Here is an 18,920-nt window from a genome sequence, read left to right on the forward strand (position 1 = left end):
TATGTCTTTTTCTTTTTGAATCTGTATCTATTAGGAAACTGTACTGTATACTGCTTTGTACAGACTAACTAGATGATGTGTATTCTGCATCTCACTGTATGTGTACTATTGTACTAATTAGTTTTGCTTTTATTTCTGTGGAGCTTTTCTCCCCGGGCATTTGCTGAAAATGGGCTTCTTCTGGCCCAGTCGGACTTTCCCAGTAAACAAATGTAAACAAAGAAAATAAATAAAGTTATGATTTCCATACAATCTGATACTTCCTTCATTTGTCAATACAAACACCATGGAAACTGCACATTCTGAACAGTTCACATGATTAATTTCTTTACTTGTTCTTTATGTTTAGATCATTTAACTTGGCACACACTGGATAGGAAGATTTAAAAAAAAAAGACATTTGAACTTGGTTGGAACTTGAATAACAGCTGCATTCCCCTTTAAAATACCCAATCTTTCCTTAAACGAAGATTATTAAACACTTTTCCCCCTAAAGCTCCACTTTACAATCCATGCGCTTTATTTCTTCCCAGTCTAAATTAATTCTACAACCAGCCTGCTCTACTACATTAATCCACTATCTGAAGTAATGTTTCCTGTTCTTTTAAAATAAACATTAACAACTCTTAATATTTTATAAGATCTTCTACACAAAAGTTTAAGACAATATTAGTCAGCTAAAAAATGTATATTTCTAAATATTTCACTCATACTGACACAGTTCCCAATATCAACTTCAAGACTCAACATTTCCTTTTTTTAGTTTCATTTTCACCAGAAATGGCTTTAATTGCTTCCTATTTAGACTCTATACACTGTACTTGTCAGAAATAACTTTACCTCACATCAAATTATCTATGACCCCAACATGAAGCTCCTGGAGATCCAAATAGCTTAACAAATCCAATTATTATTTAATTGCTATCAAAGGAGTCCCATCAATATTCCCCAAAGAACATACACATTATCTTAATGCCATTACAGGATTAAATATCAAACCATATTCCTTCTTGCTAGAGTAGTTCGACAGGCATGCTTACAGTTCTAAAAATGGATATGCTAAGGAATGAGCTACAACATATTGTAAACTACCAGCTAGAGGCTCCAATATCCTTGACCTGGTCCTTACTAACCTAGCCCCCACCTGTACCCCATCCCACATCTCCTCATCCCCAATTAGATCTGAACATGTGTCAGTCATCTTCTGTCAGGCCTAGTGGTACCATCACACTACCAAATGAAACCATCTTAAGGACTCCACCACGGCATACATGCTTCAGCTTGGAGAAGACCTATATACAATTTCCTAACAATTTCTTGCAAATAGATGCAACTGCGCGGGCTGTCACATCCACCTCTTGACGTTTGCTAGCACTTAAACAGATGAAAAGAAAAATCAGTACCTAAATATTATAGTAAATTCAGGATACACTTCTTTGGTGGAAAAACCCTAGTGTATAAGAAAAGAAATTTTGTAGCATTTTAAGGAATGTTTGAATAACAAGCTTGAAAATGTAGCAGAGTTAATTGTTACTTTGAAAAGACAGTACAGTTGTATAAAATCTTACCATAATGGTAGATGTTCTTGCCCTCACCGCTGCAGTATTCCTTACTAATGGGATTCCCCTGCTGTGAAGCCCTCTGTCTGACCAGTTTACAAAAGATTTCCATTGCTTTAAGCTATGCTGAACGTCACCTCCTTACTCCTTGCGTAAGGTAGGGCATACAGGTGACGTTCAGGTGTACCATCTTTAGAATAGATTGCTCCAGTAGGAACAGCAGTCCACGGAAAACCAAGGAGAATGTGCAAAGCCAGGAAGGGAAAAAGACCAGAAGGGGTGGAGGGAGGGCAGCGGTGAAGGCAAGGACATCTACCATTATGGTAAGATTTTACACAACTGTACTATTGTCCTTACATTCACCACTGCAGTATTCCTTACTAATGGGAGAGTGCAAAACCTCAAGAAGCAACCTGGGAGAAGGAAGCAGCAGAGCCCTCCAAGAAGCCATGAAGAATGGCAGCAGCAAAACCAGCTCTGGCTCTGGAGATACCATACAACTGGTAATGTTTGGTAAAGGTATGCAGAGAAGTCCAGGTGGCAGCTTCAAGAATAGAATTACCATGTAAGCCTTTGAAAAAAGCACCAGAAGAAGCCACAGCTCTAGAGGAATAAGCCTTAACAGAAGGAAGGCTTTGGCATGAAAAGTGTAATAAAAGGAAATAGCCTTTGAAATCCAAGTGGAAACAGTTTGCTTGGAAACAGCCAAACCTAAAGGCCTAGAAGAAAAAGAAACAAACAGATCAGACTTCCCGATAGATTTAGTTTTATCCGAATAAAATCCGAGCTGTCTATACACATCTAAGGTATGAAGCACCCTCTCACTGTCAGAATGTGGAGAGGGAAAAAAGGTAGGCAAATTAATAGACTGATTAAGTGACAACTCATTAAACACCTTGGGCATAAAAGGATTAGTATGCAAGGACACCCTGTCCTCATGAAATATCAAAAAAGGTGGACAAGCCATAAGGGCTTGCAACTCAGACACCCGTCTGGCAGAAGTAAGAGACAACAAAAGAACAGTCTTCCAAGAACAATGTTGCATGGAAGCTGAAACAGCAGGCTCAAAAGGAGCCTGGGTCAATTTTTCCAGAACAAAATTAAGATCCCAGGGAGGAGGAACAGGCTTCCTGGGAGGTCTAATATTAAGGATGCCTTTAAGAAACTGCTTAGCCTCAAGTCTAGAAGCTAACGAGGCAGACAGGAAGAAAGAGCTGGTAAGTGGGCCTTAATAGAATAGGCCACACCAGTATTGAGCAACTCACACAAGTAAGAAAGAACCAAAGGAACATCCAAAGAAGAAGGGTCCAGATCATGAGAATGACACCAAATAGAAAACCTCTTCCATTTAGATAAGTAGGATTTCTTAATAATAGGTTTCCTGGCCTCCTGCAGCATGTCCTCAGAAAAAATGTGTCTATGAGGAATCAAAACTCCATCACCCACAGTCTCGAAGCATGGACAGGTGGGGATGGATGAGAGACCCCTTGTCTTCTGTGAGAAGATCCACCCTGTGAGGTAACTTGTAATGATTGCCTCTGGCGAGATGCAGAAGTAGAGGGAACCAGTGCTGTCACAGCCAAAAGGGAGTCACCCACAAGATTTTGGGAGCATCCCATTGAATCTTGAAAAGGACTCTCGGAATGAGAGGAAAGGGAGGGAATGCATAAAGAAACACCCCCTTCCGAGAAAATAAGAAGGTGTCCACCTTCCAGACCAGAGGACCTCGGACTCTGGCACAAAGCAGAGGAAGTTGTTTGTTCAAAGGGGAAAGGAGCACCCCACTGGTGAACAATGTCCAGAAACATCCCTGTGAAGCATTCATTCATGGGACTGAGTGAAGGACCTCTTCAGATTGTCTGCCACAATGTTCCAATCTGAAGGAATGTAAACTGCCTGAAGAGTCACAATACTGGATAGCCAGATCCCATACCAGAAATGCCAGCCGGCAAAGACGGTGGGATCTCATACCCCCATATGTTGATATACCACATGACTGTGGTATTGTTGCATGAATACCTTGATAGATCCTGCAGAGAAGAGAGGATGAAAGGCCTGAAGAGCCAGTAGAAGAACCCTAATCTCTTTGATGTTGATGTGCTTCTTCTGCTGACGAGGCGACCACACTCCCTGAATCTTCAGGGAGCCAAATGTTGCTCCCCATCCCACATCTGAAGCGTTTGTGAACAGATCCTGAGAGGGAAACTGAGGCTGAAACGGGAGCCTTGGATTCAGAGACAACGGCTGAAGCCACCACAGAAGTTCGACCTTGAGACACAGGAGAAGAGGAACAGAAAAGTCTAGAGGATGCACATGCTGAAGCCACACCAACCTCAGAAACCACTGGAACTTCCTCATGTGGAGGCTGGTCAGAGGAAGCAATAAAATGGTGGAAGCCATGAACCCCAAAGCTCTCAGAAACTCCCTGGCTGTAGTGAAGGCCAGGGGAAGAAGAGTTTGAAAGAAAGAAATGAAAGTTAATGCCTTTTGAGGAGGAAGGTATGTCAGCACTGGCACCGTTTGAAACCTGCAACCCAGAAAGACATGATCTTGAGAAGGGGTCAGGGAAGACTTGTTGGAAGTTTATTGTGAACCCCATGCTCTGAAGAAAAATGAAGATTTTGCAAAAGGACCTCTGGAGAAGATACCTGAATCAGCAGATCATCTAAATAAGGAAAGATTCGGATCCCGTGACGCCTGCAAAAGGCAATCACAGGAGCGAGCCACCCTTGGGGCAGTAGAAAGGCCAAAGGGCAAAGCACAGAACTGAAAATGCCAGGAAGCAACAGAGAAATGCAAAAATCTCCTGAAAAGAGGATGGACTGAATATGGAGATAAGCATCCTTGAGGTCCAGATACACCAGAAAGGCCTGAGGGAGCAAGAGAGGAAAAAGGGACTGAAGGGACAACATCCGAAAGGAAGGCACCTTCGGAAAGGTGTTCAGATGGGACAGGAGGCAAAGAGACCCAAGGAATGTGGCTGGGTAAGGTTGGATAGTCAGTACCTAGTTTGTCAGGAAAGGAAGGCTTAAGAATCCCTGAGTGGCTTTAGCAGGTTACTAGCCTTTTTACCTTTAGAAGGAGGGCGAGACTGCCTATGAACAAAGGCTGGGTTAGAAGGGAAGTTCTGTTATTTAGGCACAGGAGAAACAAAGACATGCTTAAGCTCATGTAAAGCCTCCCCCTTGTCCTGAAGAGACTTAAATAAACCAGAAGCCACTTCACCAAACAAAAGTATTATCCAAAGGAGCATCCAGCAACTTAGCCTTAATATCATCAGGCAAAGGGTGAAGTCTAAGAAGAAGCATCTGCAGCATCATAACTACACTTGATAGAATGACTAACTACCTGAGAGGAAGTCCCAAGCAAGGAAAGAGCAGAAGATTTACCCTCAGAGTCTGGAAGATCAGAAAGAACCTGACAAGCCTGAGAAAGAAGAGCCAAGACACACCTAGAAATATAAGTCTGATAATTGACAGCCCTAAAAGCCAGGTTAGAGGAAGTATAAACCTTTTTACCCAGCCTATCCATGGTCCTATTGTCCTTGTCAGTAACTTAGACGAAGGAAGCAATTGCGACAGCTCATCAGAGGCTACAGACAAACAGAGGGGTCAGCAGCAGGACATTTAAATGAAAAGGAACAATCCTCAGCACCCTGAAAAACATATCAGACTTCCTGGGAGCAGGGGGCAGAGAATCTGGCGCTTTAGAGGCAATGGAAAAAACATCTAATAAAAGCAGGCAAGACAGGAGGAATGACTGCATGTTTAGAAGATTCCATTTGCAGTAACTCATAGTATCTCGTATTGATATAAAAAACGTGGCCACAATCCCACTTAAAAAAGTCCATCATCCTAGAGATAGTGTCTCCAAAGGAAATTTCCCTAGAGGGATTATCAAGAGTATGAAAATCCTCCTCCTCAGACCCATAGGATACAGGAGAAGGAATCTGGGCAGAATAAGCAAGGGAGTCATCATCAGAATCCACCTCAGAAGAATGGAATTCGCTGGGCCTTTTAAGGGAAGAGGCAGACCAAGGAGGAGCAGGAAATAAAACCCCTTGAGGAGGCCACAGTGACAGCAAAGCATTAAATAACCCCTGAGTAAAGGACTACCACTCACTTTGTGGATCCCTAGGAGCAGAAAAGACATGGTTAGTTTTCTGTTTTTTCTTCAAAGGGACAGCTGTCCTGGAAACCGGAAAAGGCCCAGACTCAGGACAGCATTCCCCAACTGCAGTAGGAACCTCTTCCCGAAAGAGAAACTGTGGAACCCCATTAGACCCCTCGGAAATAGTTAACTATGGTTCCCTCTGAATGCCCAAGACCGACGCCTGCAAAGCCTAGTCGGATGTGCTGTCTGCTAAATTCTCACTGGCCTCCAACCCATACGAGGTAGAATAATCTGACAAAACAACCGGGAGAGCCTCTGGGTGCATAATAACCTCAGGAGAAACACCTGGCAGAGGCTGGACAGCGGAAGATTCTGGCCTTACCTTATGCACCCTCTTCTTCCCAGACGGCCTACCCTTGGGGCAGAAAGTTCCATTCACAGTACCCGCAGCAAGAAGCTTAAGCCGCTGGTTCTCAAGGTACAAGGAAAGGGAAGAAAGCCTACTATGAAGAGTTCTGGGGACAAACTCCTGACAAATTGAACAAGACGTATGGTCGTGAACAGCACCAAGGCAAAAAATGACACTTATCGTGACAGTCTTTATGGAGAATCAGTCTCCCACACTGGCATTTACCCTTCTTGGATGACATCAACTCCAAACAGTACTAAACCAAACAGAAAAAGTAACCAAAAACCCAACTGGGTACTTATCTGCAACTATGAGGACTTCAGCAAATAGGAGCAAGCACAGAAAAGCCAATAAACAGAAAAACAGATACATGCAACAAACCAACGGTTAAAACAGCATTCGGACTGGCAGCAAAAAAGTTGTGGGGATGGTACACCTGAACGTCAGCTTTATGCCTTACCTTACAAAAGGAGTAAGCAGGTGATGTTCAGCATACCTTAAAGCAATGGAAATCTTTTGTAAATTGGCCAGACAGAGGGCTTCACGGCAGGCAATCCCATTAGTAAGGAATACTGCAGCGGTGAATGCAAGGACATCAATGGTAGTTCTGTGTTCAAGTGTGAGAAATCTGACACCTGTGATTAATAGGTATTACTTGGGCTGAAATGGTTTCTGTTGCATTCGCAGTTTTAAATATTGTAGCTAGAATTAAAGTCTTTGATATAATCTTCTTTCCCCAACTCCAGAAGAAACATGCAGCTTTGCAGAAATTACAGTGTAGGAAAAAATACAAAACCATATACTGACAGAAAGTAAGAAGTTAGATCAACATATTTGCTTTATTTCTTTGTGGCACTGAATTTTAGTACAGTAAAGACAATTGCATCTGAAAACTAAGCTTGAAAGCCCTGACTTTGTTCAGACTCTAGGCTACACTATTTATCAGAGGTGTGATGCTGGCAAACTATAGGTGATGAGGCACATTTAAAAGTCATTGTTTTCTTAATGGCTCTGTTGTTGGGATAAGTGACCTAACAATTACTGTGCCACTCTTAGTAGCTGTTGTGACGTAACTAGGGTTGCCACCTTTTGTTATGGCTAAAACCAGAGTAAGGCCACACCCCTCACATCACCAGTATCCATACCCACCCTGCCCTTTCTCCCACCCATTTCATGACATCACTGCGACATCACCGGGCAGGGAACACCCTCTTTCTGTTCCTGCTGCCTGTTTTTGGCTGATTTACTATGCTTTTCTGTAAAAAAGCATAGTAAAATCAGCCGATTTACAAACTCCGATAATCTGTTTCCCTTTTTGAAACAGAATACCAGAGTTTATACAGTGCTTTCCGGACTACAAGAGAATCAATTTGATTTCCAGATAGTTCAGGAAAAAAACGGAGGGGTGGCAACCCTAGATGTAACAGATGAGACAGATGCAGGAAAGAAAGGCAAACATAATTATTAAATTGTTTCTGTATGTGAAATGATTAGTCTCGGATTACACAGAAGTAAAAACTTGACTTTTGGTCTCAAGTTCTCCTTTAAGAAATCCTAGGCTGAACTCTACACCTGCATCTCCTCCAGATGGCGCTCCAAATCCTGCACAGGCAGAGCTGTCAAACTATCTGGTAACAAAGCAAATATGGGAAATGTAATTTATATTTGTTTACTTGGGAGTGCACTGATCAATATTGACCAATTTCAGGCTCAGCCAGGGAAAAATACAAAGCATTTAACAACAACAAAAAAATAGAAATATAAACAATAACAGAACAGTTCAGACAAATTATGTAGAAAAAAAAGTGTATATACATTCAAGTGAACAAGCACATTGCAATGTAAATCAGAGTATAATGTACAACATTATTAGTTTCTAAAGCAAGTCAATCTTCAGAGAGAGGAGAATAGACAATGAAAGGAGACAGATTAGGTGATACGTCCTATGGTGAAGTAGGAGCATTCGGCTTGAATGAAGAAATGCTTTTTGAGTTGCATTCTGAATTTGGAATAGCTCTTGATTTTCCTTAATGTCAATGGGGGGAGCTTGTCAAAGAGTAGGTGCTTGAGAAAGCATGTGTAGTGCTGTGGAGTTTGATTCCAGGTGTAATGAGGGTTGGAGTAGCGTCTCAGGTTATACAAGGAGGCTTTTTCATGTAGTCTAGCTGCAAGGGGTGTAAATGTGTGCGGTCTAGCTGCAAGGGATGTAAATGTGTGCAGCCGGAATAGTCTGTAGAACTGAAATCCTAAAAGTAGGCTAGATCTTTGTTTTACGGATAGTCATCTAGCTTCTACTGTGATACAGTGATGGCTCACAGAAATGCGAGCGTGTAATGAATCAGTAAATGCTCTTAGAGACAGTCTGGGACGTGGCAATGTTTTTCTTGGAAGCAGAAGCAAAAATTGGGAGCACATATTTAAGTTGAAAAAGGAAAACTCCTTTGGCAATGGCTGCTCTGGCTGGTTGGAATAGAAAAGGGGAGATCTTTTTGGCCCAAGAGAGGAGGGAGCTTATTTTAGCTGTCACTAGAAGTGTAGTGACTGATCAAGCCATAATGCTATGTATCTGAAGGTGGAGGTTGTCTCTATGACATGGTTGTATAGGTCAAAGACAGTTAAAGAGTCATATGCTTGGTGAATTTTCTGTGGAGTTCCAAAAAAGCTTTAACTTTGGTCTAGGTGGGGATGAGAAATAAGTTTATGGTTTTGAGCCATTGGTGGAGCTCATGTAAGTCTGATTGGAGTTGGCATTGAATGTTGCTGTGAGAATTATCTGATCTGTAGATGACCATGTCATCATCATAGAAGATAAGTGGGAGATTGGGGAGATCACAAGTAAGTTGGTTAATAAATATGGAGTAGAGGAGGGGTGCAAGAATGGATCCTTGTGGTACACCTTTGGTAAAAGGTGCAGATTCTGATTGACAGGATCCTGTTTTTAACTCTGAAGTGTCTGTCAGTGAAGAAATTTTTAACAAGGGAGCAGCATCTTGACTGATTTAGAGAATATAGGAGTCAATGAGGTAAACTGTCTTTGTCAGGTCTATAAATAGGGCACATGTAAGGAGGCCACTACCAGAGTTTAGCATGATGTCATCAGTTAGGCACCAAAGTGCACAATAATACTGCAACTCTGTAAATGTAAGGGTAATAGCATTGAATGCAAAATTGTTACTATGTATGAATCCATAACAACCAGATTCAAGTATCTAAAAGGGTGTTACAAGACACATCGCAACATAGCTCTCAATCAATCAGGGACAAATCCAGAAATATTCAGACACTTAAAATATCAGCATTATTAATCTGAGGCTAATATATATCTCTGAAGTAAAATAAGTTCATAACTCTGATTATTACCATTATTTAATAAGTGTAAATGACCACCTTTTCTACAAATGGCACCAGTTTTTGGAGCATACCGCTCAACCTCCCATCTCCTAAATGAGGAACACTACCTCTCATAATGTATAAAAATGGGCAAAATGTGGTGCACCTACCGATAACTTACAAACAACTTAAACTAGGAAGCTCACAGAATGGTTCAAATGTGATATTTTTACTTACAGAATAGTACATATAATAAATTAATAAATTATAGTTCAATTTGCCATAGATATCAATAAAAACAATGCTAAAACTGAATGGGTGACAGACCCTTTCAATGTGGAAATTCGAGGAACATTAACTTTTTAAGACCCCCAAATGAGATACAATTGAGAGGTGTGTGTAGGAGAGATTAAAAGGGAGTGAGCTAAAAATTTGAGCCAAAGTCAGGGGCAATTCAGGCATGCATTGCAAACTAAACGTATTGCCACGTTAACCTACGTATATATGCCATTATCAATCTCGTTCTGTAACTACTAGAATAAATAAGAATACCTTTAAAGGCTATACCGGCGTTATTTATCAAGACATCAAGTCCCCCGTATTTGCTGGATAGAAAGTCTCTGATATTTCGAATGCTCTGCATATCCGTGATATCCAGCTGGTGAAAAAGTGGGTTTAAACCCTCAGACTGCAGAACAGTCACAGCCGACGCCCCCCGATCGGGATTTCGGGCTGTCAAATATACATCACCAACGAAGTGTTTACACAGAGCACGGACAACAGCGAACCCAATTCCCTTGTTAGAACCAGTTACAACAGCCACTCGGGTACTGGAAGATGCAGCCATCTTTATCCTGAAACAAGGAAAAGGAGGAATACGCGACACGGTAAACGACACTTTCTTATTTCTGAAGTAGAATATCTTTAGATACTATAATCCATATAGTTAAGACAGTGAATCTCTCTGACCTTATTTTAATGATTGTAATTATGTATAATCGAACAGGTCTATATTTATGACAAAAATCAGTAAAATAACAGAATTAAGGCAAAATCTGAGGCCAAAAATCATAGTACTGTGCGTAAATAAATCGTAGCAGTTGAGAAGTATATCATTAGGATCTCACCTAACATACACGAGAAAGCTTACATAATACAAACCTGACTGCTATACTTGCCACTTTAACTAAACCACTCGTGTGCTAATAAGGTCAGATGTCGCACTCCGCCCTCTTCTGGAGAGCCACCAACAGAGTTCATAGCCGTCAGTTTGTTTTTTCACAACACTACGGGATGGCGTTTGAAAGGGTCTAACTAAGTCTCTATAATCGTTTTGTGGTGAGTCGATTGGCTGCCTTACTGCTATAGTGCACCTTTATGACTTATCGGATGTAATGTGTAGAGAAGGAATAGTAAACGTCAGGTAGAAAAGTTGCCTATGATCATTTAAAAGTTCATGTTCACTTCCTTTTATAAAATTAAGACACACAAACTAATCTGTAGTAGTTTTCTGCTGTTACCACGGTTCCTTTTTATTATGCTGGATCTTGCTGCTCTTTTACCACATATAATACGGGGCTGGACTAAGTTACGAAGTACTCAGTTATCAGAGAAGTATGTAATCCCATGAGGCATTTGGCATTAGTCTGAGAACAAAATTGCTTTTCTAAAGTCTAATTTGCACGATAAGCACGTCACTTCCATATACCACTTTTGTGACGGCACACATAGTAGTACTGAAATGTCTACTGGGTTTGGGTTGTACTGAAACACGTTGTTTCCATTTTAGTTTTTCTTCATTCTCCTTGGTCTAGGCTCACAAATGTATTTAGCTCCATAATTACTAGTCATAAGGGTTGTATTCGAAATTAGGCACACTTGAAGTATTAAATAAATTGTTTATTTAGTTGCTAGTTAAAATGAGAGGTTTTGAATTATTTTTTTTTTCTGAGGAGTCCCGTAATAAGTCTCGGTGACCGAGGACACTAGAGAAGCAGGGCTGAGTGGAGAAAGCGAGTGGGTGAAGTTGATCTGACAATTCTGTGAAACATGAGAGGTGGTCTATTTATTTGCTTTCTACCAGTAGGTGGAGGCCTACAGGCGGCTAGGGTTTTGTTAGGAACAAACTAAGAATATGAGCTTGGCAGTGCTGTATGGTAACTGTCACTTGTACCCCTTGACATAGTCAAAGGTAATGGTGAGGCAAATATAAAAACAAATCGGGGGCAGGTTTTAATTATTGCTCTTGTAATTTTAGGAAGTTGGTAGAGTAAATAGGTTTTGCACTACATATATATGTGTGTGTGTATATATGTATATATCTATATATGTGTGTATATATATATATATATATATATATATATATATATATATGGGTCTACTTCTAGCTGTTTAATCTTAGCCTCACCTCAGGATACGTACCCAAGGAGTGGCGCACGGCGACTGTGGTCCCACTTCACAAGGGCGGTGCCTCCACCGACCCTGGAAATTACTGTCCCATTAGCTTGACAAGCCTTATCTGCAAAGCCATGGAGAGGATCATAATGGAACTCATAAATAAAGACATAGGGAACTTGCAGACTTTGGATCCAACCCAGTTTGGCTTTGTCAAAGGCAGATCATGCCTTTTAAACTTGGTTGACTTTTTCGAGACGGTCACCAAGGCCATTGATGAGGGAAAGGCAGTCCATACAGCCTACCTCGACCTGGCAAAGGCCTTCGACACAATAACCCACTCGGGTATCATCGAAAAACTCATCAGCTTGAATGTAAACCCATACATCACAAGATGGGTTGCAAACTGGCTAAGTGACAGAACCCACAGGGTCAGAGTTGCTGGAGCCATGTCAGACTCGAAGCCTGTCACAAGTGGTGTCCCACAGGGCTCAGTCCTGGGTCCACTCTTGTTCTGCATCTACTTTTCTGAAGTACAAGCAAACACAGGAGGGTTATGGCTGACAAAGTTTGCAGATGACTGCAAACTGGGGGCCATAGTCGAAAACACATCTGACACAGATATCCTTCAGAAGGGCCTCACAGAAACGGATAACTGGTGCCAGAGCCATGGCCTAAAGTTAAACGCCAAGAAATGCATAGTCATACCCTTCGGGAAAAACAAGGTTACCCCTAGCTACCATATAGGTGGCAATCCACTGAGCACAGAAGAAGTCATCAGGGATCTGGGGACCCAGGTTGACAGTAGCCTTTCGTTTGACACTCATGTTGCTAAAGTAGTTAGGAAAACCTTCAACATTGCCCACCTGATCATGAAGGGAGTCGCATCTAGATCAAGGGAGGTCATCGTCCCCCTGTACTCATCATTCATTAGACCTATGATTGAGTACAATGCCCCATTCGGAATGTATCTGACCCGATACCTGCAGCAGCTGGAAAGGCCCCAAAAGTTCCTCACCAAAAGGATAAAGGGTCTCAAAAATATGTCTTATGCTACCCGACTGCAAGAACTCCAGCTCTATTCAGTCTCATACCGCTTGCTCAGAGGTGACCTGTGCCTGACATATAAGGCCATGTCAAACCCAGATTTGATGAATATGCTTCACCTCAAAAAATCTAGATCCCTCAGAACCACAAGGGCGGGAGACTTAAACCTTGACACTGTTATTAATAGAACGTGCTGGAGGGACAGATTCATCACCCAGAGACTCCCTATGCTGTGGAACAAAATCCCGGTACATGTGAGGCAGAGCACCTTGCTGGGCTTGTTCAAGAGGAATCTTGACCAATGGATGGGAGATCGCAGATATATCCCAGGGATTACTTCAGTGTCACTGCTTGACAGAGGCACAGCAAAATAATAGGCATAGTTTTATTCAAACTAAAGGGGTGGCGAAAGCCACATAACTATGGGCTAGGCTTATAAATGCCCTTGGGCAGATAGCCTAGTACGAACCTATGAACCTATGCATTTTATGAAAAATATGAAGTCTGAAACTCAAATTTATGTCATTATGTAGTGACTAATCTTGAATGAGTGCAGAAAAAGTATGAGGGACAGGCCAAAATATGAGGCAAAACTAAACATTCTACAAAAAATCTAGACAGTTGTATGTACACACGCATATACAGCCACATACCTCATGTCCAGGGAGAAGTATAGGAGTATCACACTGCTGTGGTGGTCATATTGGTCAGCTGGGAGAGGGTTATAGCTTAGCAGAAAAGCATACTGGCTCTCTGTTAATCAAGATTTGTGGCAAGCCCTTAACAAGAAAGTAGTAGTGGCAGCAGCAGCAGCACTAAGGCAGAGTGAAGATTTGTGATGAGAGCGGCCCTTCTCGTGTGTCCATTGGGCTGCTGGTCCAGATAGTCACCAAAGATTGATGGTTGTACAATAACTCTCATGCCTGCCATGATGACAGCTGCCCCCTGTCAGCTAGTGTGCCTGTTATTGGTCAGGATGACTGCTGACTCCTGTTAAATGTTGCACCAGTCAGTGGCCTTGTCCTGCCGACAGGGAATGAATGGCTAAGCTTCAGTGCAAGGGGCTCATGATTTGCAGGTGAAGAGGTGGAAATCGCATATAAAACATGCAACTTAGAACTTTGTGTGGCATGTAGGAATAATTTTGGGCTTAGGAGAGACAGTCGAGAAGTCATAAGCTGTTCATGCTAAACTGACACAACTTTTATGGTGAAAGTTATTGTAAACCTTATACTTTATAGTGCATGGCTTTTATTTATTTTGCTTTTTAAAGCGTTCAATGTAGTTTGTAACTGTTCTTTTGTTTTCAGTTGATGTAAGTAATGGTTTCCATGCTGTTAAAATGAGATTGGTTGTTTTTCTTTAAAGGTTTCATGCGTTCATGCTTATGTGCATTTATGCTGTAGAGAGTTCATTGGCTTTGCTTCTTTTGCTTGATGCTATGCAGAGTTTAACTTTTAAGTCACTTTTTATTTCATTTTGCTTAATTTATTTTACCTTATGGTGTTTATGCCCAGTGTGTTTCAGATGTCTTTGACTTGACACCAAAATGATAATATAAAATAACATTTCTGACTTAACAAAGCAGTGTAATGTGCCTCCAGTTTGTTTTCCCTGTACTTCAAACTTTTTCCATACATTGTAATGATAAATAAAGACGATGACCACAAGATAATGTACTGTAACCTCAGTTATTTTGCAGCTGTGGCATCCATAGATCAGTATACCGATCCTGATATGCCACTGTATATGTGTTTAATTATGCGGTGTTATACATTACATTTCCTTTCTCAAGTTAAAATGCATTGTAACACGAGAAATATATCTAAATCAGTTTAACAAATAAAGATTTAAAGTTCCTAGTGGGACTTAAAATGTTTAAAAAGTAAAATAGCAGGCAAGATGATCACTAAAATTATTATCACTCATTGTAATATATTGGCAGATTAATCTTTTGTTTCTGATGTAGGATATTTAACATTGTCAGTACAGTCACATTAGAGTTATTTTGGACTTGTAACAGTAAAAGGAGAGTATGGTTAACTAAAATTCTTAATCTGATTTTTATCAGTGTTCTCCCCTTTACACCCCTTTTTTTCTCCAATACAACTTCTGCATGAAATTTCTTTTTTGACTTCAGTATATGCTTCCCACTTCTTTGGTACATCTTCCATCTTGAGTGCTGACTGTTCATTTGTATTCAAGGACTTTGGCTGTTCATGCTTTGAAACCATTCCAGCTGGTTGCCTTAAAGAACTTTTTTGAATCCTGGTTTTCACTGTTTTCAGTGAACTTGGAAGTTCTCTGCTTTGTCTGTGATGTGGTAGTAGTAGCAGCATTGCCGGATTTTAATATTTTTCTCATTGTTTCATGAGAGACTGAATTCACCCCTTTCTGTGAATTGTGAAGTACTCTGCTTTGTCAGTAATACTAGTAGTATTGTCTGAACTGATTTTCTGTTGACCTTACTTGAGCCTGATATTTTGTTCTTTGGAGTTAAAATAGTAGCAGTAATTTCAGTTTTCAGTCTAAAGCCTATAAGTAATTGCGCTGGTGATGATTCTGCTTATTGCAGCTGAGTACTTCTGTATTCCATTAAAACAACATAACAATCATTGTTGTTGTTTTTGCTTCTTCAACAAGTTGTCTAATAGTTCCAGACACACAGTAGCAGTCCAGTCAAACTGAAATGGTCTTTTTAGTCATGTCAGTTATCTCTAAGAAACAAAGTTCAATGCAGTTTAAAACATAAACAACTATAGCTAAACATTCTGAGTAAAGAGTCAGAATTGATGAGCGAGTTGGGTATTTTTAAAAATCAAAAGTGAACAATATAGTATTGTAGAGCATGACTAAATGAAAATTAAACATTCAAAAATTTAGATTCTGTAATAGTATTTTATATGTAGTTCCCTGTGGAGACCTTGTGGTTGGGAAGTGTTGTAAATAGAAATGAAACAGGCCCCTTTCTCCATTAGAACTTGAGACACATTCAAGTCTGTCACATGTTTATGAACTTTTGTTCCAATCCCATGACTTGTCTGTTTTTTTACAAAGGCATCTTAAAAACATACACAACAAGACCTCTTTATGCTAATAACTTTGGATCTTAATGGTAAAAGGATTGACCATTGATATTTTGTAGTACAGTTTAATCTTTGCACTGACATTCAGGATATTCTTTATATAGTACAGCATCTTGTTAGAGGCTTTAAAGGAAATGAGCCTGAAGGGACCAAACTATCCATCAGGCTTAAGGAGGTCCTGTAAGCCTTCTTTGGAAAAGGAGATGGCAAACTTTGTAGCGTATGGTCACTTTAACTGCGTGCCAGTGTTGTCTTAGATTTATCTTCTATGAAGAGGGTGTATTTTGTGGTAAAAGTCCTTCAGTTATGTAAAAATTGCAGCTTTGAAGGAACTTCTATAACTGTATTTCCTGTGCTGGATCACCTTAAGTAAACACTCATCCGTGTTTTGCTGTAAATGTCTCCTAGTCCTAAATCTGTACATAATCTCAGAAACTGTGCATTGTAAGTCAATTTCTTCAGGATAAGTTCTTTACACCCTGGGAAATTCACCATAGGATAAGGGCAGGTCTAGACGTTTTGGGTGAGCATTTATAGCTAGGAGAATATTATTTAATTTCTTAAAGCTAGAATTCGGGACTGAGATGAAACTAATGGGGAGGACAAAGACCCACAGTTAAGGACAGATTTTAAATACTGATTTTTATAAACTTAGAAAGTAGGTGGAATAACATGTTTTGCTATAATTTACTATGCATTTTCTGATGGATATGAAATCCGAAACTCAAATGATTGTCACTTGATGTACTAAAAACACAGATTTTAATAAAAATCTGGACATTACACAAAATTCTGGACAGTTGAAAGGTATGGCTATGAGGAAACTATTAACTAATGTTTGTTTTCTGTGCATGATGGGATCTGTTTTATTACCCTTGACAAACGCTGACATCTGAAATATTCTGTCAGGTAGTTTTGTTGGCTCATAGGGAAAGAAAGAGAAATTTGTTACAATGCATGCCTTTTGTCTACGTGGAAATATGTTAGATTTTATTGAGAAATCTCATGCTGGACATTTTGCATCAAATATATTGACAGTTTATAGTTTTCTATTGTAGATATCCTTGACTGGTTAATATGGTAACGCCTATTTATCAGAAAAAAATATTTAAATTCTGCGCTTGCTTGAGCAGATTGGTTCGTATGGCAACACAGAGAACCTCATATTTCACAAAAACAGTAAACTGTTGTGAATGAAAATAAAGAAGACTTTATTTTTTGCACTGCAGCTTAATGTTTTGACCTGACAGTCTTCTGAAGTTGAAACCTCTAACAGTAGACACTTTTTGTATATCAAGAATTTATTCTCGTCAGTCAGTTCTTTAGTTTACAGGAAGTTGGAGCTCTAGGAAATTAGCCAGGTGACTATCGCTCTTGTACCTTGCAAACGTATACATAAGTGCAGTATTGACTTCTGTGTCTCAGTTTTGCAGTCTCTGGAAACGTGAAATAATGAGAAATCTTTGTTCAGATATACAAAATATTGATGCTGAAGAGATCTGTACCACCAGCTGTAAAACATCAGTTCCCAGGAAATATGTACAGTATTGTACATTTGTATGGACTGTTGTCTTTATGATATGAACTACAATTGTCATTCTTGTAGCCCCATTTAATTTTAATTTTATCTGCTAATTGGAGTATGTATGTTTTACGGCAGGAGATCTGCTGTTTTAGTGAAAAAAATGATTTGATTGTTTTAGCTGTTTTGCACTGAGCTACAAGATCTTGACACATCGACACTTTTTTCTCCCTGGCAAGTATAGCAGGGTGGTCTTGCCCCCCTGCAAAAATGTTTATTTCACACATTTACCTATTTATTTTAAGGTTTTAAAAATTAATATGTAGCTGACAGATTGTATGCTCTTAAAGCAGATCCTGTGGGAAGTGTGAAGAAACTGGAGTACCTTGAGAAAATGCTCTAAGACATGGAGAAGATATGCAGGTTCACACAGATTATGACTGCACAATTTGGAGCTATACAGAGATCTTATTGAGCCACAATGTTCTGTCTAATTATTTAATATACCCGGATAAGAGAGACGTTTTCCCTAGCATTTGACTACTACCATATGTGATTCATGAATTCTGTTTAATATTCTTGCATCAGCTAATAAAGAACAGTAAGCATCTATGTGTTGAACACAAGGTATGATATGTAACTTACATTCTTTCTGAATTTATAAAAGTAATGCAATATCTTTCAGAACAGTGTTTTACTGCTAGCCTTTTTCATGAAAACTTCTTTCAGCTGCTTAAGTTCAGAATATTCACAAGCTGAACTGTTGTAGAAATCCAACAGCTTGTTATCCATGTATTTCTTATTTTGTTTTCCAAATCTAGAATTCTGCCCATCTTCTCTATGTTCATAGGTTGGGTACTAGGCTATCGGCCTTAGGGCCTATACAAGCCTAGCCATAATTCCCTGGCTATTTCTTCCCACACTATTTATTTCCCTGGAACCCTGTCTAGCAGGGCGACTGACGTGATCTCTGGGGTGAATTTCCTTTCTCCCATGAAGTCATCAAGGTTCCTTTTGAAGAGGGCCAAAGAGGCGCTCTGCTTGACATGTATGGACAGTCTATTCCAGAGTCTGGGGAGTCTCTGGGTTAGGAAGCTATCTCTCCAGCATGTTTTGTTTATTGTGATGGCAAGATTTAGATCCCTGGAGCGTGTGGCTCTGAGGGATTGGGATTTCTTTAAATGTAGCATGTCCAACAGCTGTGGGTTTGACATGGCCTTGTAAGTTAAGCAGAGATCGCCTCGGAGTAGACGATATGCGACAGAGTATAGCTGGAGTTTAAGGCAGTCGGCATAGGGCATCTGCTTTAGGCTTGTGATTCTTTTAGTGAGGTATTTCTGCGGACTTTCCAGTTGTTGCAGATGTCTTGAGAGATACATACCAAATGGGACATTGTATTCTATGGTGATGAGGTGTGCCACATAGAAGGATTTCCTGACTGTTGTGGCAATGTGGTTATT

The 18,920-nt window shown here is 40.2% G+C and overlaps 2 protein-coding genes across 5 annotated transcripts in view; one reads left to right on the forward strand and one right to left on the reverse strand.

Moving 5' to 3' along the window:
• Window positions 1–11,341, reverse strand: part of CBR1 (carbonyl reductase 1) — a 162,202-nt gene extending 150,861 nt beyond the window's left edge. Inside the window, exons 1-2 of one of the 4 annotated variants that reach the window (XM_044071552.1) lie at window positions 10,590–11,341; window positions 9,964–10,265 (exon numbers count right to left, since the gene is read on the reverse strand). In XM_044071552.1, the coding sequence (XP_043927487.1) occupies window positions 9,964–10,258 (295 nt within the window). In that variant the 5' untranslated portion in view covers window positions 10,259–10,265; window positions 10,590–11,341. Of the gene's footprint in view, window positions 1–9,963; window positions 10,266–10,380; window positions 10,508–10,561 lie in introns of those variants that run through there. The other 3 variants (XM_044071551.1, XM_044071550.1, XM_044071553.1) reach the window with 3 other exon arrangements.
• The window catches only part of LOC122802412 (SET domain-containing protein 4-like), a 233,681-nt gene continuing 225,009 nt past the window's right edge, over window positions 10,249–18,920 (forward strand). Inside the window, exon 1 of the mRNA XM_044072034.1 lies at window positions 10,249–10,298. The gene's annotated coding sequence lies outside the window, so the exon portion shown is untranslated. The remainder of the gene's footprint in view (window positions 10,299–18,920) is intronic.

Source organism: Protopterus annectens, chromosome 5.part0 (genome assembly GCF_019279795.1).
Source record: "Protopterus annectens isolate FY-2018-M chromosome 5.part0, PAN1.0, whole genome shotgun sequence".
NCBI lineage: Eukaryota > Metazoa > Chordata > Ceratodontiformes > Protopteridae > Protopterus > Protopterus annectens.